This window comes from Cheilinus undulatus, linkage group 21 (assembly GCF_018320785.1).
Source record: "Cheilinus undulatus linkage group 21, ASM1832078v1, whole genome shotgun sequence".
NCBI classification, from domain to species: domain Eukaryota; kingdom Metazoa; phylum Chordata; class Actinopteri; order Labriformes; family Labridae; genus Cheilinus; species Cheilinus undulatus.
The window spans coordinates 12,785,442-12,811,719 of NC_054885.1; the positions used below are offsets into that span (position 1 = coordinate 12,785,442).

The following is a 26,278-nucleotide window of genomic DNA, read 5'->3' on the forward strand; positions in this document are numbered from 1 at the left end:
ACTGAAGACTTTACTTTTTCAATCTTTATCAGAACTGAAACATTGCTGAGCTAAAATATGTTGATTTAAGAGTCACAATCTGCAGTTTTAGAAGAAAATAACAAATGCATGGTAATCTCTCCATGCAATAAAACAAGTGCTGCACCATCACTTTGGTGTGTGGACAATGATAAACCATATATGTCCATTGAGCCAGCTTAACTGCATGAATGATGACAAGGAAGAGAAGAAGACACATGTAGATAGAGGCATAACGGAGAAAGAGAGGAAGAGGAAGTGGCAAAGAAAAGAAGTATCTGCATGTGTCTGTGGCTGATTTTAAACTTTTAAATGGCTAAAATCTCTCAGCCACATTTTCAACATACATGAATGAATGGAGGAGACAAAAATGAATAGCTGAGGAAGAATAAAAATTCATTTTGCAAAAGGTCAGTCATATGCAGCTTTAGGCAAACAAATAGGTATTAAACTAGCATGCAAGGCTCCCTTAAAATGTTATCCAGGCTCACATTTTAGCATTTTTTTTTTTGCTATTATTCAAAAGGTATATTTTCCAAGGTAAATTGGCAAATTCTCTTTTACTATCTACAGCTGTTGCACTGCATTAAAAATTAAAATCTGATTATGCTAACAAATCCCATCTTCTCCTGAAATGACACACCTTCTTCAAACTCTCAGGCAGAGACAGTGAAAGCACATTCAGCAGCAACAAAGCAGGACTGCTTGATCAATAAATGACCAGCAAACAGTATAGGGAAGATGTGGCCTACATCAATGGTCATTTCCCAGCTTATGACAGGGCAGCTACACCACCATGTGTGTATTTGTGTCATGTGTTTGACCCAGTGATGCAGAGACTGAAGGCCCCACTAAGCTTGCAGCTGGTTTTTAACAGTAACATCAACAACCCCTCCACCCAGCCTGAAGTGTCAAATATGTCAGGTTGATCAGCAAAACGTGAAAAGAAGATACCGTTTGATTTAAGTCTTTGGCTTATGCAGCTTCACAAGGAGGAGTCCCATGTGCTTAGCCCTCAATTATGATAAATTCACCTTCTTGGAGCAGGTGCAGGGGAAATATTTTCACACTTATGGAGGTTATACTTCACTCAGCCTGTATATAATACAGAATATCAAGAGATTAGGCTTATTAGGCCTCACTACATCAATCCCTTCCCTTTTATTTTCTCCAATCCTTTGCTATTATCGCCTCCCTCTCTCTCTCTCCCTCAAATCGCGAGCGCCTAGTGCAGCACAGTGTGCACGCGACGTGCCCCAGTGCATGACGCTGGACCAATCAGAGCGCACAATTCCGAAAGTTTACCTTTTATGGCTAGAGCCGGGCAACTGACGCAGTATAAAAAACATGCGCCCACAGCTAACGGATTCACTCTGAGCACCGTAACACGCAGCTTGTGCGGGATATCATTTGCCTGAAACCGGTTCCCTTAAAGCGAAAAGCCCCCCCACCCAAAGGTAAGAGACAGAAACATTTACAAGCAGTCTTCTTATTTGGAATAGTATTCATCAAGTAAACAAAGTTTTAATTTGCTTTTTTGAATGCAGCCCTTTGTAAAGTGTCATTTTGAGTGCGAAAGATGGCAGTGACCACGAGGGTCTTTGTCCTGTCATTCACTAACGGTTCTGCTTATGTTCCTTAATGTATGAAGTAAATAAGTGTATTATGGTAGACATTAATTGCATTTTGCACGTTTTGTAAAGTATGATTGTACAGCGGAGATGGATGGAGACCGCTAAACTTCCGACTGACAGGTGCTTTTACTGTACCGCTATTCGGCTTATGATAAATATCATGAGGCAACCGGCCTACCCAAACCGGTTTTTCAACATGTGGTTGGGGAAAAAAAATGTGAGTCTGTTCAGTGCTGGCTTACGTGTCTTCCTTGGCAGGGTAGTTTGAAGAAGCTTTTGAGTTGGGGTCGTCTGGATACCGGCTGCTCCCTTTGTGCGCCCAATGCGGCGGGGTGTGACCTACTTTTGCATATTAGCCTAGCCACATTATGCTAACGCCGCCATTGAGCTTTGCAACAGTTGCAATTTTTATCTTTTTTATTTTATTATTATTATTTTTTTTTTCATTTGTGTTCTTAACCTTGTAATACCATAATTGAACATGATAATTTCCATTAAGGATTTCCTGTAAGTGGGGAAATGCAGATCACACAGGGCCTGCAAAATGTTAAATTGGATAACGGTTTTGTTCAGTGCACCTGTCTTACTATGATTTTTGAGACTTGCGGTTTTGCACATGAAGTAAAGGGGAAATTGCCAATGACTAATTATCTCCTCTTAGAAAAGGCGTGGCCTCCAGGAAACGGAGCATCAGTGAAGGACTTGTGACCATTCATGAGTCGACAAGAAATTCATTACGCAACTTAATTTATTACTCTGATGAGCCAATGTCCGGTTTTAATGGCAGACCTTAGAGTTTATTAAAATTAACGTACGCCATGAATGTGGCTGTGCGTTATTGGGGCAAGGGGCAATGAATGAAGCAGCCGAAGCTGATAATGACGCAGTGATATTGAAGAGAAGATTTCTGCAGGGTTTAAAACTAGTATGATTTGAAATTAAGGGGAGGGTGCAGCTGAGAAAGTGGACTGTAGTGAGCTGAAGGGAGTGGTCGCGCGCTGCCGTGTCAGATAATGTCGAATATTCTTTTTCTTGATGTGCTGTGTCGCTCTGGCCACGCGCCATGGCGCCGGTAGTCTCAAAGCTGCTCAAAACCGAACCATGTCCTTATATGGTAATAACAGAATGCAGCGCCACTTCCTTTTGTCTGGCTAGGTCGGAATGTGGGGCACTAGCTCCACCCAGCGGCCAATCTCGTGCATTGCCGCTAGTTGGTCAACAGGAAGTGAGAGTTCAAAGTATTATGCGGTCGCTGTGAAAGCGGATGTGAGACGACTCGAAAGTAAAGGTTCATTCTTTCTCTTCTAACAGTTCAGCCATGGAAGATGAAATCGCCGCACTCGTTGTTGACAACGGATCCGGTATGTGCAAAGCCGGTTTTGCCGGAGACGACGCCCCACGTGCTGTCTTCCCCTCCATCGTCGGTCGCCCCAGGCATCAGGTGAGTTAATTACCTTATTTGCTAAAGTCTTAGCACATAACTTGTACAAGCACCTCCTACCTATCATTGGTTTAATGCATACAAATTTTGCAATCATTACATTTGTTACATCAAAGTTGTAATTTTTGTAAAACAAAAAAACTTTATTTTCTGTTTAACATAGCTATTTGTAGATGCACTTAAATTACATTTGATTTTTTTTGTTTCTTTTTTCCCTACATTTAATTAGACTGTATGTATTTAAGTTGGGAAAAGTTTTGAGTATTTACATTTATTAAATGATAGTGTACATCTACATGTGCAACCCTCAGTTTTACTAATGGGACATGTGATCTCTTCAGGGAGTGATGGTGGGTATGGGCCAGAAGGACAGCTACGTTGGTGATGAAGCCCAGAGCAAGAGAGGTATCCTGACCCTGAAGTACCCCATCGAGCACGGTATTGTTACCAACTGGGACGACATGGAGAAGATCTGGCATCACACCTTCTACAACGAGCTGAGAGTTGCCCCTGAGGAGCACCCTGTCCTGCTTACAGAAGCCCCCCTGAACCCCAAAGCCAACAGGGAGAAGATGACCCAGGTATGCACCCTTAATTGTACATATAAAGAGTTAAGAACCAGGCATAAAATTCTTAATTCACTCCAGTATTTGGTGTCCAAAATGGTCATTTCATTTTCTTAGTTTCTTTCTTCATTCCATTCTTACCTGCTCCTTCCTCCCCCCCTCTCCCCTAGGATCTCCTTCCTATAAGATGATCTTTCATCAACAGGTCTCTCTTGACTGTGTGCTTTTATCTGCACTTATCTGTTAAGCTGAGACATATCAGCATCTAATAGACATCTGACATGCACAAGTGTGAAGGGATGCTGACTTTGTGCACTTTCTCTACTAACTTTAATGTTAGTCTCACTCTGATGCATGTAATGAGTGCAGTGTGCACACAAGCTGAAGGCATTTTCCTGTAACTTAAAGAAAACTAAAATGCGCTCTCCTCTTTTTACAGATCATGTTCGAGACCTTCAACACCCCCGCCATGTACGTTGCCATCCAGGCTGTGCTGTCCCTGTATGCCTCTGGTCGTACCACTGGTATTGTCATGGACTCTGGTGATGGTGTGACCCACACAGTGCCCATCTATGAGGGCTACGCCCTGCCCCACGCCATCCTGCGTCTGGACTTGGCCGGCCGCGACCTCACAGACTACCTCATGAAGATCCTGACAGAGCGTGGCTACTCCTTCACCACCACAGCCGAGAGGGAAATCGTGCGTGACATCAAGGAGAAGCTGTGCTATGTTGCCCTGGACTTCGAGCAGGAGATGGGCACTGCTGCCTCCTCCTCCTCCCTGGAGAAGAGCTACGAGCTGCCTGACGGACAGGTCATCACCATTGGCAATGAGAGGTTCCGTTGCCCAGAGGCCCTCTTCCAGCCATCCTTCCTCGGTATGTTTCCACACTGAACACACAATACATGCCAACCCATACATAACTTTTTAAAGGTACCCCTAAACTTGAGATTTCTGACAAGTATCTTGTTTCTGCTCTAAGGTATGGAGTCCTGCGGAATCCACGAGACCACCTACAACAGCATCATGAAGTGTGATGTCGACATCCGTAAGGACTTGTACGCCAACACCGTGCTGTCTGGAGGTACCACCATGTACCCCGGCATTGCTGACCGTATGCAGAAGGAGATCACAGCCCTGGCCCCATCTACAATGAAGATCAAGGTGAGCTGAGCTGCTGCTATAAAATCCGTGTTTGATTTCTGCAGATGAGAAGGCTTCTGTGTCTTAATGATTTTCTCTTGTCACCCAACAGATCATTGCCCCACCAGAGCGTAAATACTCTGTCTGGATCGGAGGCTCCATCCTGGCCTCCCTGTCCACCTTCCAGCAGATGTGGATCAGCAAGCAGGAGTACGATGAGTCCGGCCCCTCCATCGTCCACCGCAAATGCTTCTAAACAGACTGTTCCTTCTCCCCTTCCCCGACCAAACGCCCAACAACTTATGCTCTGTGCAAAACAACCACACACCACACATTTCTCATACACACTCAGGCGCAGAGCCTAGATGACCAACTCATTGGCATGGCTTCAGTTATTTTTGGCGCTTGACTCAGGATTTTAAAAAACTGGAACAATGAAGGAGACAGTAATGTTTTTGGCTAGGTATTAAAAAAGCACCCCAGGGTTCTGCAGTTGCATCTGGGGACTTAAAAAATGTACATTTTGTTTTTTCTTTGAGTCATTCCAAATGTTTGTTAACTGCATTGTTCAGACACATGATTCCAAATGTTAACTGCATTGTTCAGACACGTATTCGCCTCTGTGAAGGCTGCCCAGTGGTTGGCGCATACTTAAACATGGTTGTAGTATCGCTTGTATGTAAATTATGTCTGGGTTTTTTGTACTTTCAGCCTTAAAAATATCTTGGTCCTGTTAATTTTTTTGTTTTTGTTATGCAAAACCCAATCGTGACCTCTTCTTCCCCCTGTTGGAGGTTTCATCCCCGGGGTGGTGGGGCAAGGGGTCTCGACGTGATGGGGTAACATGGGGTGCCAGACCGGTGGGGCCAACCTGTACACTGACTAAACAATCCCAATAAAGTGCACATGTGTTCCGACATGATATTGACTCTTGTCTTGCTTGCAATGTGTGTGAATACAACTGTGTTGATCCTAAATGCTGAGGGAAATCTTTGCTGTTTTAACAAAATAACCACTTTGACTTGAATGTTGATGACAAAGATGGGTTCATGAAGGCAACATATTCCCTTTGGCATAAATTGATTGTCATAAGGGTTGGTAAATCACTGACTTTACAGCATAAAAAGCTCTATACTGAGCCTTGTAAAGTTACTGGCAAATGACAAATTAGATACATCATACAGCTCCCCTTTAGGTTAGCTTCTTTTTCAGTGCTTCTTTTTCTTGAGTTTTGAGCTATTTAGAAAGAAGGAAATTGTTTAAAGACAACATTCAGGAAAGGTGCCACATGCCAGATTCAAACATCTGTACATGGAGTATGTGAGAAGGCTACTGGTACCCCTTTAAGGCTACTTTAATAAAAGTAAGCATTTAGATATCATGAAACATAAAGTAAATTTTCTAAAATTAACCAGTAGATTTTATTTGGCATGTTAACTGACTTTGAAATCTATTTGAAGTATCTTTACCATGAAAAATGTTTGATAACAGTGCTATTCTGACAGTAATAATGATGTGAAATGTTTCAACATTTGATCATATAAGATTATAAATGTTTTTTGAGTTCTTAGTACATAACGTAAATTTTCAGTATTCCAGTCAGAACAAGTAGATTATGCAGATTTTATAAACAGCGTGCAGTAAAGCAGACATATGACCTTTTTGCCTCACTTGCTTACGTCTTCTCAAGTCATGATACACCCCCAGCAATGTAAATAATCTGGATTAATACTGTTGGACAAAGTATGACATAACATTTAACTTTTAACCCAAAATGGGCCTGTTCACCACAAGAGTTCAGGTGAAGACAGTCCCAAAAATGTCTTGAATATTGAGCTCTAAGTCTTTGCTATAGTGGGAAATCAACTGTAAGTACAACTGCCTCTGTACCCAGTGTTATGGACTGTAGATAATATCATATGAAGGAACTGCTTGATAGAAATTCATTCATAAAGTAGCATGTGTTGTGTTTGAATCTTACCATAATGGCCAAAGCTTTTTAGCAGTGAGTCTTTAGTGTGGTGATACAACATCCCTGAGTATTAGGAACACAGACTTAATTTCAGTCACTGCAACAATAGAGGTTCCAGGGGCAATAGTGGTTTCCAGAGGCTGTGGGCCTCAAGGTGGGCAGCCTAGGTTCAAGTCAAGCCTGTGGCTCCTTTCCCATATGTCACTGCCCACTCTCTCTCTCTGGTATCAAACTCTATCTTCTGTGCTGCCTGTCCAATAAAAGCATAAAGTCCACCTTAAAGAACTGAGGTTCCACTGTACCACTCCCTGTTGCAGATACAAACAATGTAATCAAACAAAATCATAGAATTTATTTGATTTTTGTCAGACAATAGTCATGGATTTGGAGTGAGTGTAACCAGCATTGGCTGTTTGTCAGGGCCCATGGTGATCACTGCTCTACAGCTATACTTTAAACCTAGGAGTCATTTCAGATTCCTTAAACTTGCTAAGTACAAGTGAAGTGTGCTTTATTTGTACAATCAGAATCTGTGTTGATGCAGTTGCTGCCAGTTGTCTATAAGAAAACGTTAAAGGATAAAAGCATTTTAAGGTAAGCAGTGATGCAAAGGAAGGCAGATGACCTGAACAAGTAGAGTGACACAGAGGCCAACTAGTGCGGTATTTTAGACGAGGACAGCGACAATGAATTAGACAAGAAAAACAAGATTTAGACAATGACACGGATCATGATTTGACTGCAGACCAGTGAGGCAAGAATCAGTATGTAAGAGACATGTTTGAAGTGGAGGATGTTGATGACTTTGATTTGGTTCATTGATGATTTTGCTAAATGTTAATGAACTTTCAAAGACAGAGATTTAGAGTGAAAGACAAGCTGTCATATGTTTTTTGTTTCATGTCATGGTCAGCTATAAAGACTGAGAAATAAGGACTTTTTGTACATGTGTAATATCGGTACAGTTTTTCCAAAACCCTCTGATTTATATTTTTTCCCAAACAATACTTAGGTTCTAGAGGGTGTTGATTTAGGCAGTGTTAGGTCAGCTGATCAGCTGTAACATTATCATCTCAGCACAGGCTCAGAAGATGGACCCCTCTGAGGTCATTCAGTCTCCCATGGTGATAAGGAGAGAGATTAGATCAGCCACTTACTGTCAAAAAAGACTTTCTGTGAAACCTCTCTGGGTGTCTCATTATGATGTCATGTCCGATCATGCAGTCCTCGTGGGATCATGAGATCATGGGTTGTTTATCAGTAGGAAATGCTTTGATGAGGAGGATGGATAGCCAAGCATGTTAATATTTAACTATTATGACAGTAATAACTTCCTACTGAAGAAAAATAAATATTTGCTTGCTTGGACTGAAGAAACTGCATAGGAAAACTTTTTAGAGAAATGGATTTAAACTCTGTTTATCTGAGGCCAGGGTCAAACCTGAAGGCTTTGTTTGACTTGTCACATTTTTGCTAAAACACTGTAATCACAAGGTGAGCGTTTTTACTGTAGTTTCACAATTCAGACAGAAGGTGGCAGTAAAGGTCAATTTTCATTCTTACTCAGGAAAGGGCGTTCTGACAAGCATAATTGAGGCCAGCATTGGTGGTTGATAAATCCAGTTTTAATGTAACAAATGGTTTAGATGTGTCAGATTTGTGAAGCATTAAGAGACATTTAACTGGAGGGACCTTGAATCCATCTATTATACAATCTGTAGTCTGGACTTGTGTTTTTATGTTGGGATACCAGTACTGATTTTCCTGTGATAAAGGGTAGATTTTGAAAGATACTGAGAAAATTACTGAAATTAAGGCATCATCATAAGAAATGCTGCTTTGTTGTCCCAATATATTGAGAGTATATTTAACAAACAAGTGAAATTCATGTAGGAAAGTAAAACTTTGCTTATTTAGCATCTTTATAAACACTCTGCGACAAAGTGCTTCACTGATAAATAATATCAAGCATCATCCCATGTCTGGAAGGTCCAGTCACTGGTTAATCAATATTCCTGACTACCATTACACCATGAAAACAAAAGAACACTCCAAGCAACTAAATGAAAAGATTACTGAAAAGTATAAGTCAAAGGATGGGTACAAAAAATTCCAAGGCAATGGACATCTCCCAGAGTACAGTTAAATCTATAATCAAGGAGTAGAGTAGGGGCATACCAAAGGATTTTGGGCCCCCAGAAAGAATGTTAAACAGGCCCCCCTTAACCAGCTAGCCAAGCAACAAATGTTGCATTATTTTTTACAAATATCTATGCTTTTTTGTGTAGTTTTGAATCATAATTTCCCAATTTATGAGGAACAATTTTTACTATGGCTAAATTAGATTTACTTGCATTATTTCACAACAATGGACAACACCATTTGGACATTTTTAAGGGAGGAGCAGCCCCTGTATACCTGTTCAACTGCTCATTTCCACTAATATCTAATCACATAGTCGCAACCAGCACATTTAGGCTTGTAGACATTGTCAAGACTATGTGTTAAAGTTCAAACTGAGCATCAAAATAGGGAGGAAAAATGATTTAGGTGACTTTGAACTTGGTATGACAGTTGGTACCAGACAGGCTAGTCAGAGTATTTCACAAACTGGCCATCTACATCTCTAGGGTTTACAGAAATAGAAAGAAAATGTCCAGTTAGCAGCAGTTCTCTGGGCCAACAGGAGAATCACCAGACTGGTTCAAGCTGATAGGACAACAACAGTAACTCAAATAACCACTTGTTACAACCGATGTCTGCAAAAACAAAAACAAAACAAACAAACAAAAAACAAAACAAAAAAAAAAACCCTGAATGCACAACACATCAACCTTTTAAGCCGTAGATGGGCCACACTAGCAGTGACCACACCAGGTGCAGCCACTAACAGAAAGCTGAGGCTACAGTTCACACGGGTTTACCAAAGCTGGACAATAGATGGATGGAAAAGCATTGCCTGGTTTGATGAGTTGGTTTCTACAGTAGCATTCCAATGGTAGGGTCAGTATTTAGCGTAAACAACATGAGAGCCTGCCAGAACACTAACAACCAAGTCAGTTAAATTCACCGTTCTGTTGCATGGTTTGAACCACTTGTGATCATCTTGACCATGTTTACATGCCTAACAGGATCAGTTGCTTGCATATGATTGATTGATTGATACGATATTAGCCTAAATGAGCATTTAAACAGGTGCAGCTTATAAAGTTTTAAGCTTTTTATGAAACAAAGTGAAATAAATACTGATGCTTCTTAATGAGCTACAAAAATAAACCCTTCCAAGGTTTTTCTGTCATATACATTCAGTTTATCTGTTTTCTAGCTACCATAATACCTCAGCAGTGCCATAGGGTGATCGCCTCCATGCCACTGCATTGATGCTGTAATGCAAAAGGAGCTCCAAGCAAGTACTGAGTGCTTATAAATGAACATGTTTTTCAGAAGGCCAACATTTCTGCATTAAAAATCCTTTTTTATCTGTCTTTTGTAATCCCCTCATTTTTTTGTGATAGTGATTTTTTAAGCAACAATCATCAAAATTAACTGAAATTAAGACTAAATATTTCACTCTGACTGTATTAAATGTATATGCGTTTCACTTTTTGAATTGAACCACTTAAATGAATTAACCTTTCCATGATATTCCAGTTTATTGAGATGCATCCAATATACAACCTAAAAGTTCCTGATGGGAACTTTAATTTGTTTGAGATTCTTACTATGTCAAAGCCAACCCTTTTCCAAATAACAATAACTTTGCCACATGCCATAAAAAATTTGAAAAATAGAAAAAAATAAACTTAAAGCTCCAGTGAAGAATTTTTGATATGCGTTGATTTTGGCACCCCCATGGACCAACTCATACTTGTTACCGCTTTGCTTGTTTGTTTTTCTATTTGTGCAAATACTTTGTGCAAATGCTTTATTTAAACAGTCAGATATTTCACTGATCAAAATCTTGTTGCAGAACATGTAAAAAATAGTGTGCTGTTAATCATTTCATCGGACACCTACCCCCTGACAGCAATTTCAGGTATTAAAAATAACCCTTTAGAAATGTTTATATTACGTGGTTATGGCCTGGTATACTCTTTTAGATCATAGAGAGGCATTAAGATTAATTTCAGTCTGTTTCATAGCCATTTAAAATCCCCTTACAGGAGCTTTAACTCATGCCAAAGATATTGCAAAGAGCTCAATCTATCGCAATGCCTTTCATATTACCCAGGGTAATGCAGGGGAGTATCCATCTTTGGTAAATAAAGTTAAATTTGAATCTGTATAATGGAAAAGATTGAGTATGGTACTATGTGAGTGTGTGTCTACTACAGCAGTAAAAAGGCGCTGGATAAAGATGGAGGGTGCCATTAAAGTGACAGAGCTGCTTTATGTTTTCCATCAGCTTTCCTAGAATGTGATCCTCTGCCGATACGGGCACTTTTTACATCCTGTCCACATCTGAAAGCAGATCTCAAACATTTGCATATTAAACTGATGAAAGGGGATAAGATGGATAGCGGATGGTGCTGCCACACCCTCATGTTCTATGCATCATATCCTGTTACTGTGTGTGACACGCGGATACAGCTGCAGCCAGAGCCCTGCTGTGTCCGTTCATTAGACTGCCCCAGTTTCCTGCAAGTATTCTGTCCTGCTGCATCTGGTGATGTATGAGGATGAGACTTGAAGGATGATTTAGGAAGCATACAGGCCTATGTGCATGCATATGGAAGTGTGTGTTTGCACTGATGTGAATTCATAAATGCATGCATTAAGTCCGGCCTGCTGCATGCACACACACATTTAAGATCAAGTGTGTTTGGAAATTTATTCCATCTCACTTCAGCCCCCCCTCACTGCCTGTGATTCTGCTGAGACTGCTTCACTCTGATATCCTTTTATTGCCACGCCAGCAAAACACTCACTGGCAGGGAGGCTTGGCATGTGTGTATGTGTGAGTGCAGCTATTTTTCAGTGCTTGGCGAGGTTGTTGGCGTGCACGTTCCTGTGCAGGTGCGAGCACTGCAGGTGTTTGTGAATCCAGCACAGAAGGGAGAACAATTTGTCAGAAAATGAGACTTCCTGTGTTCCTCCATTTGCAGCAGCTGTGCAGCTTTAAAAGCAGCTCTATCAGCCAGGTCACCGCCTCACCCTGCAGGCAGTTCCCAGCTTCCTCCAACAGGTGGGGCTGCTGTGCTGCTTGTATCTGCCTGGCACATAACTGGGTGAAAGGCAATAGGAAGGCTAGCAGTGCTGACAGAAAGAGGCCAGTAGAGAATAATTGATCATATTCATACAGTAGCTGTTTTTCTGTGTGTCTCATAGTGATCTGAATTCTCCTGGGGGGGGGTATGTTCACGGGAGGTGATGCACGCCCCTCTGCACTGTTATCCCATGGAATATTATCTTCTTTGATTGACTGACAGCACATGTGAAGTGTTTTCTCCTATTGACAGGAGGCTGAAAAATATTCACTTGCCTCATTTTTATTCTTGGTTGCATATTTTTTCTTCTCTCAAACAGATAAAGCAATACAAAACAGGGGGGTGCTGTTATAGTCTATATCAGCACACTTGGAACTCCTCTTGTCCAATCAGATTATAAGGCCAGAATTAATGGTCATATTCAAATAAATTTGAAATTTCCTGACTTCTAACGGAAGGCTTTATTAAAGCTGATGGAAAATGAAGTGAAATCACAAGTTTGGAGACATCTACTGTGCTTTCTTTATCTTTTTATTGTGGATTTTTCGGCCCTGGACTCTCTCTACATTCACTCAACGGGAAATGTTTTATTAATGTTTACTTAAGCTTGTGGCTAGGCTGGGTTTTCAGAGTGAACAGAGGCAACACATATCATTCAAACATAACCAAAACAAAAAATGACAGAGAATTATATAAAGAAGTGGATAAAGGGATGTTGGTCTTTACTGATAAACAAATAAACCTTAAAAGTTTAAGGAAAAATTGATTCCATCTTGTTGCATCAGCTTCCTTGTTGTTGTTGTTGTTTTACAGAGATGTTTATAATTATACCCTAACATTGTGATTTAGAAAATTTCTGTCTGAATGAACTTTGCTCGTATAATTATGGGGTCAATCACAGTACATTTCCTCAGCGGGAGATGCTGCATCAATGTTTCCTTAGGCTTGTGGCGAGGCTGTTTTTCTCAGTGCTCTTAACCACACAGGCAGAAAACAGGCACCAAAAATACACTCCCCGTGCACTGCAGGCTTGCTCAAGCACCCTGCATGCACAGTTGACATCCCCCTTGCCTCCCAGTTCCCCCTTACACCATCCCCCCACATTGGTTTGCAGGGGTGGCAGATGGGAACACTTTGTGTTGACTTCTAGGCATGTCCTTGTCTCTGTATGGTTATGTTTGAAGGGTTTGAAATAGCATCAGTTTACATGAAAATGAAAAATGATGTGAATTCTACCAAAGGTCATGAGTCCTGCTAACCTGATCAAATATACAGTATGTGAAACACCTATACGACTGTATTTGTTATGTATGTGGGGCACTATCAGACATGATGGCAGTTTTTCGAACCATTAAAAACATCATCATCAATCGACTGTACAATCACCATTAACTCTGATGTCATGCTTGAGAGCAGAATAGCCTACTTTAAATTTTTCTGAATCTTAGAACAGACAAAGATCTACCTTCCAAAGCTGCTACTAGACAACTGCTTACATTGGCATTTTCCTGGCCAGAAATTACAATTTGGTATTGTTACCCAAAGTGTGTCCCATTCCAGCAAATGCCAATCAATGGACATTTTAGCTAGGACTTAGTAGAAAGCATGGTTATCTGTTCATGTTTTTTATTTTTTATTTTTTAAAGCGAATAAGCTAACAAGTAACATCTATATTTACTTATAAGAGCTAACTAATCATTTGATCAATTTCTGGGTAAAATTACCATTTAATAGCGATGCATAATATGACGACCTGGGCATTATTTGCTAGTTAACAGAGACCTTAGCTATGAAAAGGTTAAACTTACAGTTAGCTATTCTCTTTTGTTTGCCAATATAACTAATAATTCAGTGCAGCACCCAAGCCAAAAGAGTTAGCTTAGCATTCAGTGACTCTTTAGCAAAATTACTGTTTGATACTGTAACAAAAAAGACAGGAGTTGCGCCATATCAGAGCTAAAAGTTTGCTAGTTAACTGCAGCTAGGAATTGGTTAAATGCTAGCCTACAGTTAGCTGTTGTTTCCAAGCTGTGGGTTACTAATGAGATATAAAAATTTCTCTGTTAGCTTACTACATCTTCTAAGTCAGTTTCCTGTCAAGCGTTCAACCTCTTACCAGTTAGAATTACCGTCTCTTACTGTTGGACAGTAGGATAGAGAAGGTGCTACATCAGGGCTAATATCAAGTTTAGCTAGTAGACTGTAAAAGAATTAATGTTTGACAGTGTTTAAAAAATGAAATTGTACCATAAAATAGCTTAATGTATGCTAACTAGCTGTAGCAAGAAATAGGGTAAGTGCTAGCCTAATGTAAGCTCTTGTTTCTGAGCTTTGGGTAGCTAATGAGTTATAAAAACATTTGTTAGCTTAGACACCCTGTTCAGTTTCCCATCAAGCATTCACCTTCTTCCTGGTCAAATTTACTGTTTTGTATTGTTGGACAATATAACAGAGTAGGTGCTGTATCCTGGCTAATATTAAGTGTAGCTGGTAGGCTTAAAAGCAACATAATAATTGATAGTGTTACAAAAATGACTGGAGTTCTGACATATAGCTAAATGTTTGCTAGTTAATTATAGCAAGGAATAGTATAAGTGCTGCATACTGTTAGCTTTTATTTAAATTCTGTAGCTAATGATATATATATATATATATATGTATATATATATATATATATATATATATATATATATACCCATTTCTGTTAGTTTAGACTTCTAATTCACAGTTCGCTATCAACCTCTTCTCAATCTGTTTACCATATTGTTGGACAGTAGACTAACTATAGACAGAAATTGCTCAAGTTTTAGCCGACTGTTAGCTGTTGCTTCTAAGCTATGGGTAGATAATGATGTATAAAAGCATTTTTGTTAGCTTGGACTTATAATTCAAGGTTTCCTACCAAGCGTTCAACCTCTTCCAAGTCAGATTTACCATTTGTATTGTTAGTTGACAGTAGTAAAGAGGAGGTTCTACATCCTGGTTAATATTGATTTTAGCTGCTAGGCTAAATAGCAACCTTAGCTTTGATTGTTACTTAACTGTCAGTGACCAGTTAACATTTAAGCAGTGAACTTGTTAACTCACCACAGCTACGTAGCTTACTATCAAATTGTTGGCTAGAACTTTATTTAGTCATAACATCCTAGCACTGAACATTATGGTGATTTAGCTGTTTTTGAATGATATCAAACTTTTATTGGATGATGATTTAACTTGAAATATTGTAATTTATCCCAATAAATTTCCACTGTAGTACAGTGCTTTTTTAAATGAGAAGTAATAAAATGGTAATTACTTTGAATTCCTAGTGTTTATAGAACTAACTTACTGGAACACAGCAGTATAACACTATTATAGCATCCTGCCTTGAGCATGACATCAGTGAAAACGGATGCCTTATGCTGAATTGATGGGTTCATGAAAAGTAGGTGTATTTGTGGCTGAATTGTGCGATCTTTACAGTGCATTCATAACATGTCTACACACTGGGGTTGTGTAAGTGTCATGTCTGTGCTCCTTCCTCCCCCTCCTCAAGCTGTGTCCTCCATAAAACCCTGCAAGGCACTGTGTGATGATTGACAGCCACCCCATGAGAGCTGAATGCACATACATGTGTGTGTGTGTGTGTGTGTGTGTGCTTCAATGGGGGGGTTGTTCGCGGTGATGTCAGACTTGTTTATTGCATGTTTTTTTTTTTTTTTTTACTCAGTATGTAAGTTTGCTTCTCTATGTCGGGAAAACATGACATTGCAATTAGTCTTTCACACAATCATGTTGTGGGTTTGCGCTGCAGCAGCAGACACTATAATAACAATACAGTAGTTGTGTAGAGCATAAGACAAGGTATGATGAATGATTTAACCTTGTGACCATGTGGGTGGTTTAGTGTGTGTGTGGCAGAGGAGTGATTGGGAGGGGTCACAAATATCTTGACTGTTTATTTCTTCTTTATCCCCAAATATTTGAGTAATATTGTAGAAAATGTGTCTTCTGAACATAGCCAAATTCAGGCTTTATTTGCACCAGCCTCTATTTAAATGTCATAAATTAGTATAGTTGAAAAGTGGGTGTGGGTGCTTATGCAGGAAACATCCCTCAGTATTTATTTATTTATGCATTTCTTCTGCTGAGAGGACTGAATCCCCCAAGCTGAATAAATCAATGCGGTCCCTGTGCTCCATCCCCCTGGGCAAAAATTCAGTCTGGCAGCCAAATCAAATCATTCACCTGATCTTTGAGATGATCGGAACAGAAATAAAACCAGAAACGAGACAATATTTGGAACACTACACTGTAAGCGATGTTGTTCTGGCAAAGATATAAGCTGAAAACTAGATTTAGTGATAACAAATGATAAAAAACAGAAAAAATGTTCCTGAAATGAAAAATTGGCTGCGGTTTTATATTGACTCAGCAGCCTTCAGGCTATAAATCTCTGTACTTTTCCACTGCAGTCCCACAGAGAGGATGAGCTTGGAGCTTTAAGTTGGACCATCCTCAAACAGCCCAGTTGGTGTATAGGCTATAAAAAACACAATCTACCAAATGGTCCCATCTGCTCCTGCTGTAAGGCATGACGGGGATAACCTAGATATAAGAGACAGTAGATACGCGTTATATTATCATCAAGTGTGAACCTGAACATAACTCTAACTTAGTATGTGATTCTGTAAATATAAAATACGCCAAAAGAGGCAATTTTTCTTCAAATTACTGGCGTCAATAGCTGAAGAAGTCCAAAATTTGGCATAAAAACTCCTGCTAGAAAAGGCATCGTATGTCCTTTTTAAACGTATTGTCGACGCAAATCATTATATTAAAAATATAGGTTGCCATTGTTTATTTAAATATCGCCCTACTATCTTATGCTTTTAGCATGGCTTTATATCAAAATCCAGTACAAGCCAAAACTTTAGCAAAAACCCACCTCAGATTGGACTTAACCCCCACGGCCACGGCGGCATTTGACAAGCAAAACAACAAGGAGAAGATGAAACCTGCCTCCTACTCGCAGGGTGAAAGAAAGCAACAATGAGGCCCTAATCTAAAGACATTGTCTGAATTCCCAGTCGGAGCGATTTGGAGAACAAAGGCCTGCGTGGTCCCCTCGGACGGGGCCTCACTCTGATCTCAGCCTGGTAATTCCCTCCCCGGGTCTAGTCAGATAGGTCAGACGGGTGAAGGCTGTCGCTGAGCGGCCTCTTCTTTCAGCTCGGCTCGGTGGTACGGCTGCGCTCCGCATGAAAACCAACCAACAAATAAACGACATTAAAGGACATTCTGATTCAAACCGTCGATGGAGGGCATCGCGGGTGACCGGACAGCCACACAACCGATTCGTTTCTCGGCATGCTATGTAGGGTTGCATCGCAAAAAGCGACGGAGAGCCTCCGCTGTACACACCCGCCTCTCCTTCCGCGGTTTGTCCTCTGCTTTCAATGCTCCCTTTTCCCCTACCGGAGGGTGCCCTTGAAACCGACTCACTGTAAGAAGGAGGGGCTGCTGGAAAAGTAGAGGGAGAAGGAGGGGGTGACATGGGGAGCTTGAAACCGACTCAAAATTTTTAATCAACATTTTTTCTAACTATGTAAGGCAGAGCGGTTTACCTCAAAGGGAAATTTACGGATCATAAAAAATCCGCGAAAGTAAAGACAGTATACCGTGCTGGAAGAGGTCATGTGAGGGGGCCATTGTGTCCCAGTTCACACACCAAAGGTCGCCCTCTCCTTTCTCAAATCCTGCATAAAAGCACTAAATGAGTGCGCCACTTTTTCCCTCTCTTCTAATGCAAATCTGTGTCTGTCCCCACTAAGACTCCAGGGAGATTAAACACAGGGAGACATCCAGCGCAGCTTCACCTTCACAGCTTGGTTGGGAGACATTTGCATACCGAAAGTAGGGACTTTATTCCTCTGTGAGAAATTAGAGCCATGGCGGTCATGATAAAAGTCAACGTAGTGTTTAGTACGGCCAGTTAAAGAGAACCAACACATGCAATGGTTCATGGACAAAAGTAAGCCATTTTATTATGCCACATTACTTAATGTGACCCATATCTTAAACATTAATCATTATAGTCTAATTTTGAATCAAGTAGGCATTCTACATCTAACTCTGTAGTACAAAAAGATATACGGAAGCCCAAGAACACACTTATGCATTGTTTTCATTTATTGAGATTGTAATCAAGTTATCCCAATTACAGTTGTGCTGGTTAAAAAGAATAAAAGTTATACACGTTTACCAGGATGAATGATTTAGATCATATTAAAGAATAAAACTAACTGAAATCCATTGCATTTCATTTTTTCAGTTTTTCTGTGATAAAAAGTAGGCAAAGTTTTAGTTGTGTACTCAAGATCTCAGCTTTTCTTTATTGCATATTGATTATGCATCAAACAGTTCTTCTCTCATGATACCAAATCTAGTTTTCCTGTGATATTGATTTGATTTTACCAAGCAATACCAGTGTTGTTACAAACTAAAGATATTCTCCAGTAGCCTAAAAACGAGAGTAATTTGTTATGCAAAAACAGCATCAAAGTAAGTAAATGCATGTCCTTTTAGGGCTTCCATACCAAGTAGAGTACATCTGTGGGCCACATTGTAATTTACTTAGTTTCCATAACAGGTAAATTCTGACTGTGTATTTGACTTACTTGCGTCATTATCGTGAGACAATGAGCTGCTTTTTTTCTGCTAGAACAAGTGCAGTTCATGAGAACTTAAAAAAACTGGAATAAACTTATCAAGGGAAACTGTGTGTAGTTATCTTGAAAAAACAGTGAAGCCAAAATCTGAAAAAAAAAAAAAATTACATTAACTCATCATCACAGAAATTAATCTCCTCTTTTCTTCCATACTTCAGAAACATAACAAGGCTTAACTTTTTGCTTATTTTGACTTGCCTTGTTTATTCCAAATTAGAATATAAAGCTTGTGCTTGATGGAGTTGTGTTTCATAGTATTGAGACAAAGTAGAATTGTAGTGTTAACACTGTAAACAAACAAGAAGACAATTTTGATGGGCTTTTTTGACACAACTGAACTGACACAGCAAATTTAATGGTAACCACATTGACAACTAAAATAATAATATCTTGATTTGTGACATCACGATGGATAAAGACACAGGGATCATTCAGCAAATAGCAGCATGGATCATGCCAGTTTTCTCTGCTCTCTCAAGGATTGATTTACAAGTGTGTTGTGCAAATCAACTTCAAGCACTTCCTATAAAGTTTGGCAGCTTTACTCAGTTTGCTCTTGTTTTGTGTCTTTACATGGAGATGAGCCAACAGCATCTCCCCTCCCTGCTGCATGGAGTGTAATTCTCATACTTTCTAGGGTAGGATCAAGTAGTAGTCCAGGCCTCCCTTCAATCTAACTGGGTACTCCAACTCCTTAGCAATGGTTGGGTATTTGTATGGTCATCAATTAAAAGCAATTTAAGGATAGTCAATTGCTAAGCAAATGTTTATCCACATTGGATCTGATTTACTGACTCTTTTAAAGATATATTTTGGGCTTCCATGCCTTTCTTTAGACAGGAGGACAGTCGATAGAGTCAGAAACTGGGATGAGAGAGTGAAAGAGAGAGGTGGAAAAGGAGCCGCAAGCCAGGCCTGAACCTGGGCTGCCTGCACCAGGCCATCTGCCCCCCGATTTACTGACTTTAACATACTAATGAGGAGGTACATGTACAACAAAGAGGCCCCATCAGCCTTATATCTTTTGGTAGGGGGCCCTCAGTGAAAAAAAAGTTTTGTCACCCTTGGCTTGCACCAGTGGAGACAAGCCAGCCTTCCAACAAATATTTATTATATTGAATTGCCCTGAGAAACTGCAAGGATGCACACTTTAGCATGATTAATCTTGTCAGTGCATTTACTCATTTTCTGGAAATATAAAAGGTGACACTGATGTACCAACTAGGGTACTGTTTGACCCTGCCTCATGAGAAAATGTTAATGCAAGTCCACACTATAACAAAACAAGTGCTGGTTTTAACGCCAAACAACGCCCCCATACTTTTCGCTCGCCGTTTTCTAGCGTCTACAATAACAAGCGTGAAAATGGGTATTTGTGGGGGTGGTTTGGGGGCCTCGAAACTCGCCCCTACCACGACCACCATCGTCCCTCCTAAAAAAAATAGAAAGCCACTGTTGTTTTGATCACTCAAGTCTTGAAGGGAGAGGGGACCTTGAAACAGCTCAACCTCCTTGCTCCATAATTGGTTTGGTAGTGCTGGCGCTATGCCAGTATTTTTTTTTGTACGGCGTGTCTTTGATTGACAGCCCGCGTAGCCAATCAGGAGGCCGCTGTGTGAACCGTCCTGGGCTGGGCTGGGGTTGGGTGGTAGCGAAGGAGATGGGCGGGACCTGCAAAACAATGCTGCGTTTCATTGCTGAAGAGTTTACGGACGCGTCAGGGTCTGTCTCTCCCCCCCAGTTATCCCCCAGTTTACCTTCGGACGAGCCTGTAATGGACTACTCCAGCTCTGCCAGCAACCAGGACGGATTTTGAGAAACATTTTTTTAGCTCGCCGCCCCATGTTTCCACTTTAAAGTAAGCGGTCGGCATGTTTTTTACTTGTTTGTTCGACTTTTAACAGCAAAACTGTCCAAGTTGTCGATGTTTGAATTTAATTCAGATTATAAATGCGTGTGAAAATGGCGCGGAGGTTATCCCGTAAGTTATTTATTCAATTAAGGGGATCTTGTCGATGTAAAAAGCCCCCTTTTGCAGACGTTTCCGCTGACAAAGTTTTGCGTGTCGTTAATGGAACCGTGAAAAGTTTGAAACGTGGCTGAAAATGCGGAGCTCCTCTGCTGCCTTGCCGCATGGACCTCAGAGGGAAACGATACTTTTTAACTACCAGTCTAGGTTCATTCAGAGGGCTTGGAACAGCATTTCTATCTGGAGGGCTTTATTGAAGGAAAAGGGGGGTTTATTGTGATTTCTAAAGCAGTCTTTCTTCGCATCCCGCCCGCCTGGATATCACGAGTCATTGCTGTAATGTGTTTGTGCTTGCAGCTTTTGAAGGTTAACTCGACTTTCGCCTTGTTTTATCTCAAATTCAAGTCATATCAGAGGTTAACTTGTGTTTATTCTTAGGCTTTGTTCAAAATAAAAGCCAAATTTGACTCAACATGACATCATTGTTTATTGTTGCTTAGGGAGAAGGTCGCATTTGTTTGTTATCCATCTTAAATATACTTAATATCCATTTTCTAACTTTTAATATAAAAAATAAAAACGCATGTGAAGATTTTGTTTCATTATGCACTGACAAAAACGATTTAAATCGACCTTTTAACAGCTTTAAGGGGCATTGTCCAAGTCGATACAGATTAAACTGAATCTATCCGGCCATAAAACTACATTGTATCGTAATACTACCATTTAAAGTTTGTTCGTGTTGGTAACTGTGGGTATGGTGCAGAATAATTCTGCTTTTTAGTTTTAAAACCGCGATTAAAGTGTTCATGAATAAGGTTTTGGTTCCTCTCATTGGGCAGCACCCAGCCCGGACTAAATGCGCTTCCGTGGGCAACAAAACACCACTAACCCCGCTGCTGAATGATGCAGGCTTTTGCAACCTTATTTATTTTTAACCCGTTTGAAATTTATATTTGATGCGCCTTCAGTATTTATGGTGTATTGGCTTACAGGGCGACTCGGCCCATTGCCTACATTGCTGGTTTACGGTTTAGGAAAACAGCTGTGTAATCGGAAAAGATAGAAAGGGTTATTAAAATGTGACCGTGTGCGTTTCCATTGCGGGACAGAGGGTGTTTTCATGGCCGGGGCAGAGCAGCTGGCCGCCCCTCTCTCCTGCATGTGTCTCCCCGGGGCAGCGGAGCCCTGGTGCGGCTGCTGCTCGCTGTGCTGTGGGGGTGGAGAGCTGCTGGTCCGCTGAAACATAAGATCATAAAAATGTCGATTGAACTTCAAGCTGCATTTAAACCTTCAATTCAGACACTCAAGGAATAAGTTGAATTATCATTCCGTCGACTGCTAGTATTCAACGTTTAGTTTTTGAAGTGCTTTTCCAAACTGCGTCATTGCACGTTTGGACCGCCTGTTTCGCTGGAAAGAGGAGAAATCCGAAAACAAGCACTTCCCAACAGTTTGCTCAGTGTGCCCTTTGATTGTATACCAAGCGATGTTTTTCTTGTTGTATTTTGTAGGTCAGCAGGATGGCTGAAAAGGAGCCCGACTCGTCTGGGAAACTAAAAACATTATTATAGCCAAAATTGGCTTTTTCGGAATAAGGGGCCTATCCGAACGGACTATTTCTTTCCCCAACTTTCCCCTCCGTGTATAATGGATGGCAGAGATTTTGGACCTCCCCGATCTGTCCACGTACCACCTCCGTTGTTGGCGGGGCTCGCAATGGAGTCTCACCGACTCGGAGCAGCAGCAGCAGCCGGGAGGATCCCTCCCTCGCCCGGTCACTTGGGCGCGAGTCATCCGCCGCCTCTCCACTCCGGAAAATTCTTGCCATCGGCCATTAACCTACATCCACACCACAGTAAGTGCCTGATGTTTGCTCTGCTGCTTGAATGATGTAATGTTACACCCATGAAATGATCAAATATTAACTTGAAATAACGCTGCGCCAAAAATGCGCACAGTTTGTGTCAGCATGTGCGGTCATCACTTGGATGTCGCTACGGTGTTTGCATGGGGGAAATAAACCCAGATGTAGGTCTTGTAAGGAGGTGTGGCTGTTAAAGACAAGTTACAGATGTAAAACTATTGGCTCACTAGCTTTGGAAAAGGGCAGTGGGCTCACAGATAATCTATTGACAGTGTTTTACACACATTACGTTGGATTTTAGGACTCCATCAGCGCAGGCTGCTTTGGTGGGTGTTGCTGCAGCAGTATGCAGGTCAGGGTGTAATGGCATTGGATTGCATGTGAAGCATTTTACCGTCACTGCTGTGAGAGTAGATGCAGTTTAAGTATGTGCAAGAGAGGGTTGGGGGCGTGACCCTGCAAGGATGACAGAACACTTCTGACCTCTTTGGAGGAAAATTGTTGGAGTGTGCGAGCTGTGGTTCAGCCTCTGGTCTTTCTCTACCTTGAAAACACTCAGTGAATGCGTAGTTGATATGTGATTTTTTGCTACATCTCTACACATCCTGTTCCACATCCCTTCTCCTGCTTCAAGTACATTAAGGGATCTGTGTGTGTAAGGTGGATGGCTTTCATATGCTTGGCCATTAAAGAGGCAGTCTCCTTCAGAGTGAACCACCGTGTGTTTGTTTAAATCTAGTGGGCGTGTGTGTTTTCCTGTAGATCATCTACAGTATATGCTATTCCCTGCTGAGCTGCTGATATTCTCTCTACTATCACTTTCTGCACAGCAATGCCTGCTCCTGTTATTAGGAATGAAAGCCTTGAAATAACATTGTGCAGAAGAGGGTAACAACACTTTCGCATGCATGTTTAAGAAGGAAATGATTTGCTGGAAAGTCTATCAAATGCCTCTGAAGAAGTCATATAGTTGCAGAAACAGTGATACAGTTCCAGTTGTTCTCTTTCAGAGGTAAACCCCAGAGATAACTAAAGTCTTCCGCAGCTATTCTCCTTGACGTTATTGCAGAGCGTGGGTTCAATGCAGCACTTGTCATCCGGATCATGGAGCTACCAGAAGGTCTAGTAAAGCATTGCAGCGCTCCCAGGGCAGGGCTCTGATGAAACGTTAATTTGACACACCGGTAGAGCCCACACACTCTCACATACACTGATACACACATGAAAAAGCTGTCAGAGATGAAATCAGCTCACAGCAGGGGGGCGTGGGGATGATTGATGGCTGAATCGCAGCAAAGCGATGGGCCAGGGCGCAGCTTATTGCAGCTGAGTTGATGTGATTTTTTGCGGCTGAGGAGTAACGTGGAAATGTTTTTCAGGAGGAGCGATCAGATGTTTGGATTTACTCTAAACCGTGCAAATACCATCTCTGCGAGCGTGTAGCAGTGGCGTGGAGATAATGTCCCCTCCCGTGGCTGTGAAACCAGCTGAAAACTGCTTGTGGGGTGTGTTTTTGTGTGTGTGCGTGCTCTTGAAGTGGAATTGACCCAGCCGCTATTCCAGCCTGGATTGTCAGCTTAAACACTCCTTTATAAAACGGGATAGGTTTCATTCAGCCCACACACTGACCTTCTCATCATCTCCCCTACGCTGACTCTCATCCTCCACCCACTGAAACTCCACCACAGCTACCGTACGATGCAGGTCATTTAGCTTTATGACACCCCCCTTTAATATCAAATCCCCACACATTACATTAACCGAACTCAACTGAGATCTCAGCTCCGCTCCTTTAATAACACCACACAGCCCTGTTACATGATAATTACCCGCTAATTGCTTATGTTCATAATGGTCCCATTTAACTCGCAATAAACAGCGTGAACTCGACACTGGAGGACCCCGCAGTGGAGCCAAGGTCGCCTGCTGCTGTTTTTGTTTACAGGTTTTTTGTACTGTTATTTCTGGCTGACCTCCTGATAGCAGAGTTGAGCTACCAACACACCTTCATTTCCCAGGAGGTTTCATTATTTACTTTTTAAGTTCACTTTTTAAGGGGTTCCCACCTCTTCTAATGTGTGCGCAGTCTGCCTTTTCCCCTTGTTTACTTTGGTACAGAAAAGGACCTCTCTCCCTAAAGATATATTTATTTAACCTAAAGTCCCTTTTCCTATTCACACAGAGGTTTAATCTAAACACGATAAGATCCAAGTCGTTGTTTATAAAATGGCTGTAAATGGTCCTCTGTCTACTGGAGGTCTGCCGGAGCCTCCATCACCAGATTGAGGCCATCTGTCCTCTCCCCTCCCACTCGCCTGTGAGCACAGCAGAGGTAGGACCCGCTGAAATGTGACTGATCTGGAGTGATGTAGTCTCCATGGCCACTGCTATGGATTATAGGGCTGCAGATTTTATATCACAGTTTAAAGATCTTTCAGTCCCATATTTCCTTCCCAATACTGAGGCTAGTCCAGACCTAATTCAACACCAAGTGTTATTACGAAACCAATGATATCCTTAAACAACAACAGCTGTTTCCTATTCACTGTGGATGTGATACCATCATTGCCTGTATTGTCAGGCTTGGCTACATCCATGTGGATTTAATCTTTATTTGGTCAGTTTTAAATGCATAATATGCAACATTTTTAAAGATTGATGCAGAAGATATCAAATATTTGTTGCTATTTACATTGTGAAAAAATGAGTTTCCAAAAAGGAGCGAAGTCAAACTGCCTCTTGAGTTTGTTTTTCTCAGCTCTGTGTTCACACTGACAGGACGGCACCTTTCTCAACTTCTTGTTTTCTTTGCACAAACCACCCGCCGTCCAGCCATTAGCCATGCATCCACAACGTGGGGCACTGAGGGAGTTTGTTTTGGTCTGAGAGATTAGTGCATGAGGGCAACATCCAGTGTTGTGAAAACCTCTGTACTTCTGCACTGCAATACTTGGCCTAGTTGTCACTGTGATTTCTGTCCTCATTATGTCACCACTTTTCTGGTCCTGCCACTTTGTCTACTTGTTGGTGTACTGGAAACTGTGGCAACTTAAATTAAATGTGGTACACACAGCTTGCTTGTTTACACTGCTTTGAGGCTGGCAGTCACCCGATGCTACCTAGCAGACCAGTCACAGGACTCTCAGTCTTTGTTGTTTTGGTGCATAGTTACTTTTTTTTTAGGAGGTGCATGTCCGGCTACGTGTGTAGGCTTCTGCATAGTTTCAGGGCTATGCAAACCTATGGCTTATACTAAGGCTTAGATTGAACGCAGACGTATAAATTTATCTAGGAATGAATTGCAGTTCCTTATTGAGCAACTTTTGTCTTCAAAAAGAAGCCCAGACTTACTTAAACATGGCTGTACCATAGTTCTTGGTAAAGACAGGCTCTTTGTAAAACCTTAAATGCAGCGTTGGCTGATGATGAGTGTACTAGTCAAAAGACTAATCAAGTAACAAACCCGGTAAGCTCCTACCCCCTAAACCTCTAACCAGGTTTTAGTTATCTGGATTGTTTGTTACAGAGGTTAAAGCCAAGTAAAAAAGGCTCCAGCCTTCTGCTTAAACCTTTTGAACATAAGCGCTGAAAAAATGTAAAGCTGAAAACAAACAGAGCTCCTCAAAGCAGGCTAAACTACTGCTGTGACTTTTGACCCTTCTTAAGCATAAAAACTAATTTTAGATTTTTTTAGAATTATCCTAAATCAGTTCTTTTACTCCTTTTAAACAGTAAATCTATAAAGGT

The 26,278-nt window shown here is 41.2% G+C and overlaps 2 protein-coding genes across 2 annotated transcripts in view; both read left to right on the top strand.

Moving 5' to 3' along the window:
* Positions 1–1,327: 1,327 nt before the first annotated feature.
* actb2 (actin, beta 2) lies at positions 1,328–5,725 on the top strand. Its single transcript, XM_041817155.1, has 6 exons — positions 1,328–1,475; positions 2,964–3,093; positions 3,435–3,674; positions 4,099–4,537; positions 4,643–4,824; positions 4,916–5,725. Exons 2-6 carry the CDS (start codon positions 2,971–2,973, stop codon positions 5,057–5,059), a joined length of 1,128 nt encoding a protein of 375 aa, XP_041673089.1. The 5' UTR covers positions 1,328–1,475; positions 2,964–2,970; the 3' UTR covers positions 5,060–5,725.
* Positions 5,726–20,401: 14,676 nt separating this feature from the next.
* Positions 20,402–26,278, top strand: part of tnrc18 (trinucleotide repeat containing 18) — a 72,728-nt gene continuing 66,851 nt past the window's right edge. Inside the window, exons 1-2 of the mRNA XM_041817530.1 lie at positions 20,402–20,553; positions 22,179–22,522. Of these exons, the coding sequence (XP_041673464.1) occupies positions 22,315–22,522 (208 nt within the window). The 5' untranslated portion in view covers positions 20,402–20,553; positions 22,179–22,314. The remainder of the gene's footprint in view (positions 20,554–22,178; positions 22,523–26,278) is intronic.